This window comes from Kluyveromyces lactis (assembly GCF_000002515.2).
Source record: "Kluyveromyces lactis strain NRRL Y-1140 chromosome C complete sequence".
NCBI lineage: Eukaryota > Fungi > Ascomycota > Saccharomycetes > Saccharomycetales > Saccharomycetaceae > Kluyveromyces > Kluyveromyces lactis.
This window is the reverse complement of record NC_006039.1, coordinates 1355601-1367843: the sequence shown is the minus strand read 5'-3', so window position 1 is coordinate 1367843 and position 12243 is coordinate 1355601. Positions and strand designations below refer to the sequence as shown.

The window sequence follows — 12243 nt, the reverse complement described above, 5'->3', positions numbered from 1 at the left end:
GTTTCTAGCGTGGAGGCAATGGAGGAGGAGGGCGTTTTTTCCGAACCTGTGCGTTGATTTCCGGGATCATGTTCTCTGCTTCCTCGAGAATATCTGAAGATGTGATGGAATGCGGATTCAGGTTTTCATTATTTGTAAATGAGTAGCTCATCTCATGTCTCCTATAAACATCTGGAGATGTCGGGGAGTAAGACCCAGATGTTGACCTGGCTCTTGTTCTGTTAACAAACATCTCGGCACGATGAGACTCTGAAGTGTGATGTGAAGTCTCTTGTTTTGAATTATCAATGGATGAATTTTTGCTTCTAGGAACTCTTCTATTGGTTATCATTTCTGGAGTTGTTGGCTTTTCAGTTGTTTTAAAAGATGTCTCTACTTTCAAAGAAGATGCAGCATCAGGAATTGAAGCTTCGTTCTCTAGTAATTCAGATTTTTCGGCTACTTTAGTACTAATGACCCCAACTTGGTCTTCTGTACCCTCTGGTTCATCTGGATGATGAAGTTCTTCGTCACTATTCAACGATTCTTTCACAGTGACTACTTGCTCTTTATACCATCTTCCGATCTTTTTCATACCTGTTTGCAAGTACCTTTTGGTTGCGTTTGAGTTTGTTGAATCAACTGAAGACCTAGATCTTATAGATACATTTGAATCATCGTTACTTTTATTTTTCAGGAATGATCGAGTACTATCCGTAGACGTTTGTGGCTGATCTGTGTTGTACGATTCGTTAATGGTGCTTTCACTTTCTTCGACGGTTGGTGAGTCAACAGCAGAGTTAGTCGACTGCCGTTCGGCTAAGTTGGTGTTCGATATGTCATTGTTCTCGCGAACAGAAGACCCTGTGTTAAATTGTCGCTCACTTTTGATATATTCAAAGTCTTCGGTATAACTTGTATCCTTTTTTTGTTTCGTTGATTCCCAGATACCTCCTCTGTACAATTCAGATGGCGTTTTGTAAAATACCATATCATCCATGTAAGGTAACACAATTGATTCTTTAATTGCTTCTTTGAATTTGGATTTAATCATATTAGTTACCATGTTGTTAGACAACTGCCTAGTACTAACCACCGGTTCGACATCGATGTCCAATAATGGTTCAGTTTGGAACGCATACCAAAGCCTGTTTGTTGGAGGTGGCTTGATGAGAATTACTATTGGACCCTCCACTTTTTTAACGGTAATGGAAAGCTTTATATCCATTTCTCGCTTTTTGAACCTTGAACCAAGGTTGATATTCATCTTAGTAGCTATAATCAAATGCAAATGTCCGGTGTACAAAAAATCAAAGGAAACCCTTGTTTGTCCTTCTGGAGTTAAATCAAGAAGTTTTGGATTTGATATCACTGGGGCACTATTCCCCACGGTAACTTTCTCTATACTGAAATCATCCAATAATCCCGGTTTATTGATTTTCTTCAACTTCTTATAGATCCGTTCTCTTACTGCATTAGACAACGTTTCTGTTTGTTGTAATGATAAGAAAAGTCTCCCAATGAGTGCATTGAACCACTGGGAAGAATGCTGCCCTTCAGTAGAGTTCAAAGTCTGTATCAAATAAAGCATATCCTTAGTCTTGAAATGAGCAGTTTGAGCAGCATATTCTGCAGAAAGAGCTTTCTCAACTTCGAAGTGAGAAGAGTTTACCGGACTTCTTGGACCTTTCTCCATCTTTGTAGCCTGTATCAAAGCGAAGTACCAATCTTCTTTATCTGTGTTTAAATCCAAGTATATGAAGAATTGATCTGAGGGACCACCTCTACGAAATTGAAGCCGATTAGACTGATCCATATATGCGGTATGTTTCTTCCAAATGGAGATGCATGTTTTCTTGGTAAACAAAGAACCATCTGGAATTGGTGTATCGTCTTGAGGAGAGACGGTTCGAGGCCATATTGAAATAAAGGCATCACTTAAAACAATAACTTGCTGCGGTCCTGCCTCAGGTGAGAAATCTTTATAAAGAAACAAATTGCCATGTTTCAAGACAGCGTAGAATTTGTCCTTCTTCTTCAACTTATCCCTAGTTCTTTGCTGCTCTGCTGACGGAGGTGTGGTGTTAGACTCTGCGTCATCAGTATTCTCAGTTTGGTTATCAAGATCAGTTTGATGAGGATAAAACTGCCTCGTAATATGAAGGTAACCCTGCTTCTTGGTAGCAACACCTTTCAATTCATTCAAATCACCTGCTTTGAAACTAGAATCCACATCAACGACCAGCTTATCGTTTTCTTCATTTTCGACATCTTTCTTGGGTGAACTAGTCAGATAGAACACTATAGCAATAGTAATCGGAATGAACGTTAAACCACCGAACACATATACAAAAATGAAACCAGCTAAAGATGTCATCTTTACTGAAGAATTGGTGCCCTGAACGATGGTGAGAGATTGGTTAATGTTGAATTTCGTTGACAATTGACTCTATACTTCCCCTTCTTTAACTTAATTTGATCGATATACAGCACCTTTGAAACGGGTTTTTGCTTTCTGAAATTTAAAAGGTAAATAGACCTTAACGTTAAAAGAAGTGACAAAGAGGCTTGAACAGAAGAGGATTAACATTTACACTTACGGTAGAGGACCAAGAGCTACTTAAGTTAGACTTATGGAAGATACTACCAGGAAATTTTTAACAAGAGTACGAGTATATGCTAAACAAGATGAATTTTTTATGATATATTCTTTCTAAATCAGAGTCATTAAATCAGTTTTTTCGTTTGTGTGTTCATTGAGATACAGTACTTAAACTGCACTCTTAGACAGTGTGAATATAAGAAAATCATCACGAAAAGAAGAATATAGTTTAGTCAGTTTTAGTTAACTTTTATTCGTTGGTAGGCATGCACATGAAAGGATCGCCTGTTTTAATAAAGAACAAGATGTTCTCTTTCATTGTGCATGGGGCATCAGCCGATGCCCGCCCGGTACCTCGCATAAAAAGAGTGCATGAGGAAAAAGTATCAACATCAGATATCTGGCGACCATTCATCAATTCTCCCGTCACCGACATCCTCAAAATTTTGTACACAGAGAACGCGACTACTGTTTCTAAAGAAAACAGTGATGATGGGATACTAAATATGTCCGCCCGGTCGAAAACAAAAGTCATCAGTTGTTGAACTTTTTTATTTCAATTACATGGAGCAACTCGTTGATGCAAAGAGAATGAAGGAAGTTGAACTCCCCGGATTATTTTCTGTTCAGAGGTCGTAACCCCTACCAGGGACTGATACAAGATTTCAGAAAGGCGTTCCAGCATTTCTTAAGTCTTATTTCATCTTAGGTGCTCATACAAGGCTGAAACTTAACGATAAAAAGAGATTGTCGACCCGTAGTTATACAACTATTCAGTCGGAACAACTGGTAATATTCTCACATTAATCACCGCAAACAGAAAATAAAAAGGGAAACAGAACACATATTTGTTCTCACTTTCTTCATTCGCTGTCCGCCTGGACAACAACTGCATTCAATCAGAGAAACTCCCACAATTTGAAAAGAAAGCCACAAAAGTTCTCCCATGCCATTCTCTACGTACACGGCTTCCTTGACCTAGCCCAATCAGGTCATGGTAAAGCGTCAGCTTTCCTCAGCTTCGCTTTGTCTTCTTTAATTAATAATGTAATATATGGGTTAAAGAATGAAATGTCCCAATCTCATCGCTCTTTTATATTGCAAGAAAAAAGTTTTCACCGTACCAAACGATATGAAAATTCGAGGTTTTCGCCCAATCAGAATCAAGAACAGCCAGCAGTTTACGTTAGGGCATCGTTCTTCGAAATAGAAAGACTCGTCTGCCACGTCTCAGAACCCCTGACCCCATCACAGTCAGTTAATTCCCACTTTGTAGCTCGAATCGGTACCCTTACACTCAGTGTTCTCGTTTGTTTTTTCTGCTGATCTCCGTTATATCGCCAGCGGAATGGGAAATTGAGTTGTGCTTATATCATCACACCCGTGCATCACATATTTGTCGTTTCTTTTCAGTTCTTTTTCCCTTTATTTCAGTGCTTGAGCATAGTAAGACCGATGCGATGCGATGAGATGCAATAAATACATCTTACCAACATGACAAAGGAAACACATATAAGCATATATATATATATAAATATCTCTAACATACTTGTATCTACGATAGCATTTATTATATTGGCTCATTTCTTATTCAAAGGAGCTAAGCCAATCGTTTTGAGCTTCGGTGGGATTAGAGTTTAGCCAGAATTGCCTTATCTCTTGATTTCAATTCAAATATGGCAGCTACTGCTAACAAGAAGCATGACAGTCAGTTTAGAGTTGCTACTAGGATTATCACGGAGGCAACAATCACGCCACTAGCTGCGAACACCAGCAAGAGTAGTGGGAGTGTTACAGATGAATCCGATATCGATGGAGGCGACGCTTTGTTCTCTCCTTTTGCTTCCGATGTGGGTTCTGGTGATGACCAGGATATAGAAAGGGAGCTACTGGGTGACGTTACCGATGACGATGATGCTCTTGATTTCGAATGGCTTATGGGTGCATCGAAACCGAAACGATTCATGCTAAAACCGGTGACCTCTGAAGATCATACCGGTAATGCGAGGGAAATCCGTCATGCGGATATCAGCTTCTCGCATGCTTTGCAGGGAATAATACAACCAGATACAACTGATGATGTAGAGTTGCCAATTAATGAAGATTTTTGGAAAGATGTTGACACTTCTGTGGCAGAGGCTAATTTGGACATGCCACTGGATTTCTCTGCTGCCATTTCACCATCCGGTGCGAATTTAAGCTCAGGGTCTGTCATCGGTGACCACAATGGTATCGATGGTTCATTCCAGGTTTCTGAAACGGTAGAAGATTTCATTAAGACTGATACCTCGATCTCTCACTCAGCTTCTACTGTGGGTTCAGATGTTCATTCTCAGTTCATGTATCCTATCAAGAAATTGAGTTTCAGAGACGCTAATGGGAAACTGGCGTTAGACCCTCAAGTATCATCAGTAGATTCACATGCGTCTACTTCTATATCAAACTCAAACTTCAATCAGAGTCATCACGCTCATAATCGCATTTTAAAGTCAGGCAAACGCAAGTCCAAATTCAAGAAAATATCACGCTCCAAATTTGGTTGGTGCGAAATGGTCTCTACGGGTATAGGTATTGGTGAATTCATGCTGTTGTAATAATATTGTCCTTCTCTTTCTCTCACCGTTTTACTTTTGGTCCCTTCACTTAGTATATCTTTCTCTGTTATAGCGACTTGTCATTTAAGAGATGAGATTGCATAACAAACATTCAGTTAGGCTCAACTGAATTACTTTTTATTTATGTTTATATATCTGTTTTTATATGGTAATACAAATGTCATTCATGGTCGAAACATGCTTTCTGGGCAGCTTCTTGTCATCTTTTTGTCCTTCTTGTGTTGAACTTCCTCATATGCACAATATTATGAAATATGATTTTTAAAGGTTGTTGATCTTAAAACCACCTATACGGTGGATGGAAGAAGTTGGAAAAGGAGAAAGTTTACACTGAAGTGTATCATAGAATCGGTAGTTGCTATCAATTGTACAATGTCTAACCAATCTGGTATCATTGCTGATCAAGAAGTGCTTAACGCCATTGCTGAATTGCCCACACGTTATGCTTCTGTCGTTGCTAAGATTGAGCAAACCGATGAACCAGTGATCAAGCTCCATGACACTTTCCATGATTTAGATGCCCTAAGAGAATTCATTGACGGTAACGAAGATACTCCATACTATATAATCATCCATGATGATCCAAAGAGTATTTTCATTGCTTATACACCAGATTATGCTCCAATACGTTCAAAGATGTTGTATGCGTCTTCTAAGATAGCTTTCCAAAGACAAATTGGTGCGAACAACCTAAAGTCTTTCATGTTCACTGAACCTGGCGATATTGATGAGAAGTCATGGACTGATTCTACTGCTAGAGAGGAATTGATGACCGAATCTGAACTTGAGAAACTTCAAATAGATGCTCAACAGCATACGATGAGAAATTCGGGTGCGGTAAAGCTGGTGTCAGCTCATAATAGCACTGCTAACACGTTAGGTTTTAAAGTAGTTGACACTGGAAATATAAAGCCACTACTAGAAAAGTACAATCTGTTAGTGTTTAAAATTGACTTGGGGACCGAGGAGATCAAAATCAAAAATAAGATTAATACTTCATATAGTGCCGAAATAATCGAGAGGATTTCTTCAGACAGCCCAAGTTATTGTATCTTCCATAAGTCAGGTAACTACTACTTCATTTTGACATGTCCTTCAGGTTCTGCTATTAAGGAAAGAATGGTGTATGCGGCAAACAAAAGAGCATTTTTGATCAGTTTGAAGGATTCTGACGATATCGAAATCAAGAGGACATTTGAAATTGGTGATTCTGATGAGCTAGATCTCTCAGAATTTAACGATGAAAGTGCAGAAGTTAATACCCAATCCGCTGCCAAACCAAAATTCAATAAACCTAAGGCACCTTCTAGAAGAAGATAAGCTTTATATTTCGTGATATAGAATACCATTGCTGATGGGACTAGCATTCTGTTTCGAATGGTAACTTTCAATATGCACAGGCAGAATTATTATTTACCAAAAAGATATCAAAATATATTAACAATTACATAACTTCCCTGATGGAGAGCCTAGCCTGCTCCTCGTAATTTATCCTGCTGGGATCGAACCCAGTTGAAGATAACCCATATAACTTCCGTGACACCATTTTGTTTATGGCGATGTATCGATCCTTCGATAAAGATCCGCGGTGGTAGAATTTATCCAACTCTGTTCGTACGTATCCTTGTATCCTGCATTTGTCCTCGTAACTGATGGTGTAAGGTTGTGCGAATCTATTGTAAATGCATTCAGTAAGAATACTTCGCTTATCTCTCATCCTTCCATCGTAAATTCTCACGTTCGAATCTCGTATTACCATTGAAGATACTTTGTTCCCACGTAGTCTACAAAGAGTACCATCACACTCTATGCAACACCATTCTTTCTCACCGACTTCGCACAATAACTCATTCAGGCATGAAGAGTGGAATAACGTCTCACATGATTCACAGTATAACGTTATGTCATCATCAATTTCACCGCATAAGGCACATTGCAAGAGCTCTACTCCCTGCATGCCATTATTATTCTGTGGCTGATGTCCGATCTCTTCCGATTGTAGTGTATCCTGGTCACCATTGCCATTAGGATCTTCTTCCTCTTCCTCTTCTTCTTCTTCTTCTTCCTCTTCCTCTTCTATCGCTGCTACTGCTTCTTGCTCATCATCATTCAGTAATCGAAGCTTGGCAAACTGCTCGATCAACGACACATTACACCAGTACTTCAAATCAATCTCGATATCATCATGTTTACGGCGAAGGCTTTTGGACTCTTTTCTGCATGTAGGACACTTAAAATCGTTCGAATATAAGTGCCACTTCCTAATACAAGAAACATGATATCTATGCTCACAGGGTAAAAGCTCCCCTTGATCAGTTTCATTCATAGATTCCAAACAAATACCACATATTTCAATCATCTTGTGATATATAATGTAGTTGCTCGGAGGGTCATATAATATGAACGGTTTCCAAACCTACTTTTCTTCGTTTTTTTGGCCTATCCTGTAGATCAGTTCCTGTTTAAATCAACGGCTGCCACTTAAGCCCATCTTCTATAAAATTGTACCTTAGATATCAAAACTAAAAGAACCCACATATTAAAACAAAGAACAGAAAACTAAGTGTTTTTCCCCATACACCGTCAGGTCTTATTAATCTATTTATATTACTATTATTATCACTGGATTAAGATGTCTCGCCATCAGTACGACTTGGTTATGTGCATGAAACTTCCTGGAACCTCTGTAGGGAAGGTTTGTGATAGATGTGATGGAAGATGTCCCTTATGTGATTCAGATGTAAGGCTAATTTCTAAGGTACGGATATGCGACTCTTGCTCCTCTGGAAGTAGTGGAAGCAGGTGTATAATTTGCGGAAGTCCTGGAACGCATGAAGCGTTATATTGTTGGGACTGCCACAGATCTGAACGAAGCCGAGATGGCTGTCCCAGAATTTTGAATGTGGGTAGCAATAAGACGGACAGGTTATATAACAAAAAGACGGCGGATACCGGCAAAGGAGTATAGGATATCGATTTCTATCTTAAGGAACTATAATTTGTTATTTTACTGTTCATACGCTGATACAGTGTTGTATATTTACATGCATGAATTCTTAATTTCCATCGTTTCCAATTTATGGCATTCTGAGAATGATACTTTTAAAGTTTTAGTCGGTAAAAACATTGAACCATCGCTCAATCTATTTCCGAGATCGAAGCTTGGCCAAAACTTTTTGATTATTGGTTAAATAAGAAACTCTCTTCGATGGAATTGGCTTCGTATCGATTATATTCACTTGGATTTGGTTCCAGACCAAATACAAGCTTCAAGAGTTTAACGTATATATCAAGTCTTTCGTTTTGATATGAGACCATTTCTATTCTTTTTATTATACCATTGACATGATCGATTAAGTTTGATCTAGTCTTTGTTGATAAGGGTACCGTGTCAAGGTATATGTTAAGCTGTGAGTGTAGCGAATACCATTTCGACATATTCTGTTCATGGTTACTTTTCAGCTTTAGTATTTTATCTTCTACTGATGTCCTTCTTTGTACCACAAATGTATTACGCAGTCCGGCGATTTCTATTTCACATCCATCGATGCTGCCGGAGAAATAAATAGAGTTTTTCCAGGCTAATGCCTCTGTTCTATTCCTAAACATTATATCACGTTTTTGGCTTTGATTCACAATGGATAAAACATTGGGGTCAGTATTCTTGTTTTCCGTTAAGAATAGGTTGTTACAATATTCCATTTCGTACAGCGAAGAAAGCGGTTGAGATAAATCAATAATGTAATTTGAGGTCTTAGTTAATTCATCTAGTTCGATCTTTGGATCCAGCCAGGACATGCTATCAAAGAAAAATAGGAAGGAAGTAGTCAATATCGCAAACTTAGTCTTCCAATGATTCTTTACCACATTTCCTACAAGAGAGAACTTTCTTGTACTGACTTTCATTTCTATTTCCCCCATCTTAAGTACTTTCAAATACCCCTTTTGAAGATCAGAATCTTCATCCAAGATCTCAAAGTTTATATCTTTGAATTTGGAGAGTAATTGGGTTTTGTTAAACTTCAAGTAACCACCTTTTATTTCCTTCCTTAAAGATAAAAGCTTCTTAGCTCCGTATGTATCAATTTCAGTACTAGTTTTTAGACACTCTGATGGCTCAAAATCGATGAAGTTTCGTAAAGTAATGCTGGTCAAAGAATCATTGATAAGATAGTGATAAGGATCGATATCTTCAATTGCAAATAGAGATAACGAACTTGATGTGGAGGACATTGTTCCTGTAGGAAGCGCAGCGGGCGTTAAGGAATACTGGTAGGTGGCAGGATTATTTTTGTTTCCTAAGATCAAGAAGGGTCTCTGGGCAAGCCATTGGCTTTTGATAATTTTAATCGGAGAGTAGGTTTCAGGAATCATATTTAAGGCTTTTTCCTGGGAATTTATACTCTCTTCAACATCATAGGGTGGTAAAACCGTAGTCGGGAATTCTTTTGTGGTGATGTTCTCATAAAGATATTCTATGTATTCTCTCGGAACCATCTTCCCTGAGCACTCCGTATCACTATGTATCAACTTAACGAATTCTGCCTTAGTGATCTTTTCTTTATTATTTGGATTGAAGCTGTCAGTATGGAGCATCAACAAAGAGTAGGTAAGGAAGTATAATTGTTCAATATCCTTCCATATTGGCTCCGAATTTTCTATTCTTTCGGCATTGCAGTGCTGTCTATAGTATGAAACGCTGAAGCATTTCAAGAATCTTTCAATCTGTTGGCTTTCTTTGGGAAGTTCAAGGAATAGTAGCACTGTTCGTAATGATAAATCTAATGGTTGGTTTGAAAAATCAAATTCCTTATCCATGAATTGTTGTAAACAGGACAGTAAAAATGTATCTTCATACGCGCATAGTACCAAAGCAAGGTACTTCTGATAGACTGGTACAATTTTCATTAGGTAATCATCCACTTTATCAGTTTTCTTAGGTTTTGGAGGTTTGTCTAATAAATCATAGGGAATCGGAGTAGGTAATGAAAGTCTTTGCGAATGTAATCCAGTCACTGACCGCAATGACATGATATTTGTTAAAGTTGTCACCAACGAGTTGCTTCTCCTAGACGCCAGATTGGAAATATTTCTTGGATTGGCATTATTGTTTGATCCTGGATAAATATTAGAGCTTGAACTGTTGGATCTCCCCCTAGTCGAACTATCTTTTGAGAAATTGCCACAATTTGTATTGTTAAACATACTTAGCTTATTACTATTCGGGTCCGACTGATGCTGTTCAAAGGTTCCAATGGTTCTGCTTCTCCTCCTTCTCACATTAATCTTAGAGAGGCCATTTTCATTGTTACTGTCAATGGAAGCTTCTCTGGTGTGTTGACCTCCAATTGAGTTTTTCATGCCAGACTCTGCAAAGGAAGAGGTAGATCTACGCAACGTTCCGACACGACTTCCAACCAATTCTGAACTATGAGAACGAGAAATTGGCGTGAGACCCAAGATTTCTCTTGAATGCTTTCTCGATGTTGATTTCGATGATCTGGAGCGCGATCTAGAACGCGACACAGATCCAGATCTATTGCCAGAACAGAGCGACGCTGCGTCCGGTGTGGATAAAACATTATTTATCTGCACCTTTTGTTTCAAAATTGCGCTATGTCCATCCTTCAATTCCTCGGTTCCTCTGTCTGTCTTCGGTACGGGTTTAAGATGTAACCAGCTCCTAAGTTTTGATGATTTGTTCCCACTGGCAATGGTATCAGTAGTTGTCGAAAGTGTACTTCCGCTGCTATTGTTGTTGTGCTGAATGCTAAACCTCAAAGATTGGGTTGAGGGTGAACGGATCCTATTGCTATGATTCAAATCATTCCTCAAATTGACCGTAGGATCTTGTTCGTCGTTAGGTTTAGAGAAAGGGGAAGAGGCCCGCAGTCGTAAGTCAGGTAAACTACTCACACGATGTTTAAGGCGTCGAAGTCCTGGAAATGATGATTTCCTTCCACTGCTTGCTGGTGCCTCCTTCTCCTTCTCATGCTTGTCCGTTGTGATTTGCTCTTCACATCCTCCCAAAGATATTTCTTCTTCCAGGATATCATTGAGGGCCTCACTATTGGGGTTCGAAATCCCTACCGGGGTGAAAGTCCTTGGAATGCTTTTTTCTGGGCCTTTTGGTTGAGCTGCACCATCATTCTTACTGTCATTATTTTCTGGCTTTCGCTTAGGTAGTTTACCCTTTATAAAATCGGATATCAATTGATTCATTATCGTAGTCAAATATGTGCAACTTGTTCCAACTCTGATTCAATTCATAAAGATGCGGCCCTTATTCTATAAGGTTATAACAATTTCAATACTGATTGGGTTTGCAAGCTTCCTATTGTAAAATGGACGGTATCTAACCAGATACCCTTTGTATAAGAACTGACCAGTAAGAAATGAATAATTTCTACCGACACTCAATTGAAAGACCTCCTATGACCTAAAAGTTCCGCAATAGATACACTGGCAGCAGCAATGTTAGGATAGCTACCAAAAATGTGTGCTGGAAAATAGGTAAGTTTACCGAATTGAACAAGCGCAATAGCTGTTTGATTGACATTTCGAATGTTATCATTTTGTAAAGATTCACAAAAAGGGCGCCTTGACAACGATGGTACAGAGAATTGAGATTTTGAATGGGTACTGGCAAAAAAAGTAAAAACAAATGATTTCGCCCAGGATCGAACTGGGGACGTTCTGCGTGTTAAGCAGATGCCATAACCGACTAGACCACGAAACCAACTTGTTGTCTAAACGTAATTTTTACAGCACCATACTTGCTGTGCAGAATGATGTGACTTTTCAAACAGTCTGTTAGCACTAAAACAGAATACTAAAGCATTACGTGCGCCCTTATGTATCGAAGCGTGACTGGAGTATAGCGTTGACAGGCGCAAATCATAATGCTGGACATCACCGATTTAGTTATACAACTACATTAACTATACTTTGTAAGCTAACAGGTATATGTACTTTTCTACCTGTAATGCAACTTTACAAGTTCAAATATAAGGAACAATCAGTAAAAATATACGAATGTGATTACAG

At 38.8% G+C, this 12243-nt stretch overlaps 6 protein-coding genes and 4 non-coding genes across 10 annotated transcripts; 3 read left to right on the top strand and 7 right to left on the bottom strand.

Moving 5' to 3' along the window:
• Nucleotides 1-4: 4 nt before the first annotated feature.
• NVJ2 (Nvj2p) lies at nt 5-2356 on the bottom strand (the record flags this gene model as incomplete). Its single annotated transcript, XM_452904.1, has 1 exon — nt 5-2356. One exon carries the CDS (start codon nt 2354-2356, stop codon nt 5-7), a length of 2352 nt encoding a protein of 783 aa, XP_452904.1.
• Nucleotides 2357-2675: 319 nt separating this feature from the next.
• Nucleotides 2676-2823, bottom strand: SNR51. The gene has a single exon (XR_002633572.1). It is a non-coding gene; the product is annotated as a snR51 (small nucleolar RNA).
• A 114-nt stretch (nt 2824-2937) lies between these two features.
• On the bottom strand, nt 2938-3143 carry SNR70. Its single transcript, XR_002633571.1, has one exon. It is a non-coding gene; the product is annotated as a snR70 (small nucleolar RNA).
• Nucleotides 3144-3284: 141 nt separating this feature from the next.
• SNR41 lies at nt 3285-3423 on the bottom strand. The gene has a single exon (XR_002633570.1). It is a non-coding gene; the product is annotated as a snR41 (small nucleolar RNA).
• Nucleotides 3424-4257: 834 nt separating this feature from the next.
• On the top strand, nt 4258-5175 carry KLLA0_C15741g (uncharacterized protein; the record flags this gene model as incomplete). The annotated part of the gene is made up of 1 exon (XM_452903.1): nt 4258-5175. The coding sequence occupies one exon, from the start codon at nt 4258-4260 to the stop codon at nt 5173-5175; it is 918 nt and encodes a 305-aa protein (XP_452903.1).
• A 393-nt stretch (nt 5176-5568) lies between these two features.
• On the top strand, nt 5569-6516 carry TWF1 (twinfilin TWF1; the record flags this gene model as incomplete). The annotated part of the gene is made up of 1 exon (XM_452902.1): nt 5569-6516. The coding sequence occupies one exon, from the start codon at nt 5569-5571 to the stop codon at nt 6514-6516; it is 948 nt and encodes a 315-aa protein (XP_452902.1).
• Nucleotides 6517-6640: 124 nt separating this feature from the next.
• ASR1 (ubiquitin-protein ligase ASR1) lies at nt 6641-7555 on the bottom strand (the record flags this gene model as incomplete). The annotated part of the gene is made up of 1 exon (XM_452901.1): nt 6641-7555. One exon carries the CDS (start codon nt 7553-7555, stop codon nt 6641-6643), a length of 915 nt encoding a protein of 304 aa, XP_452901.1.
• A 273-nt stretch (nt 7556-7828) lies between these two features.
• Nucleotides 7829-8164, top strand: RDS3 (U2 snRNP complex subunit RDS3; the record flags this gene model as incomplete). Its single annotated transcript, XM_452900.1, has 1 exon — nt 7829-8164. One exon carries the CDS (start codon nt 7829-7831, stop codon nt 8162-8164), a length of 336 nt encoding a protein of 111 aa, XP_452900.1.
• Nucleotides 8165-8376: 212 nt separating this feature from the next.
• SYT1 (Arf family guanine nucleotide exchange factor SYT1) lies at nt 8377-11418 on the bottom strand (the record flags this gene model as incomplete). Its single annotated transcript, XM_452899.1, has 1 exon — nt 8377-11418. One exon carries the CDS (start codon nt 11416-11418, stop codon nt 8377-8379), a length of 3042 nt encoding a protein of 1013 aa, XP_452899.1.
• Nucleotides 11419-11861: 443 nt separating this feature from the next.
• KLLA0_C15631r lies at nt 11862-11935 on the bottom strand. Its single transcript has one exon. It is a non-coding gene; the product is annotated as a tRNA-Val (tRNA).
• Nucleotides 11936-12243: the final 308 nt, after the last annotated feature.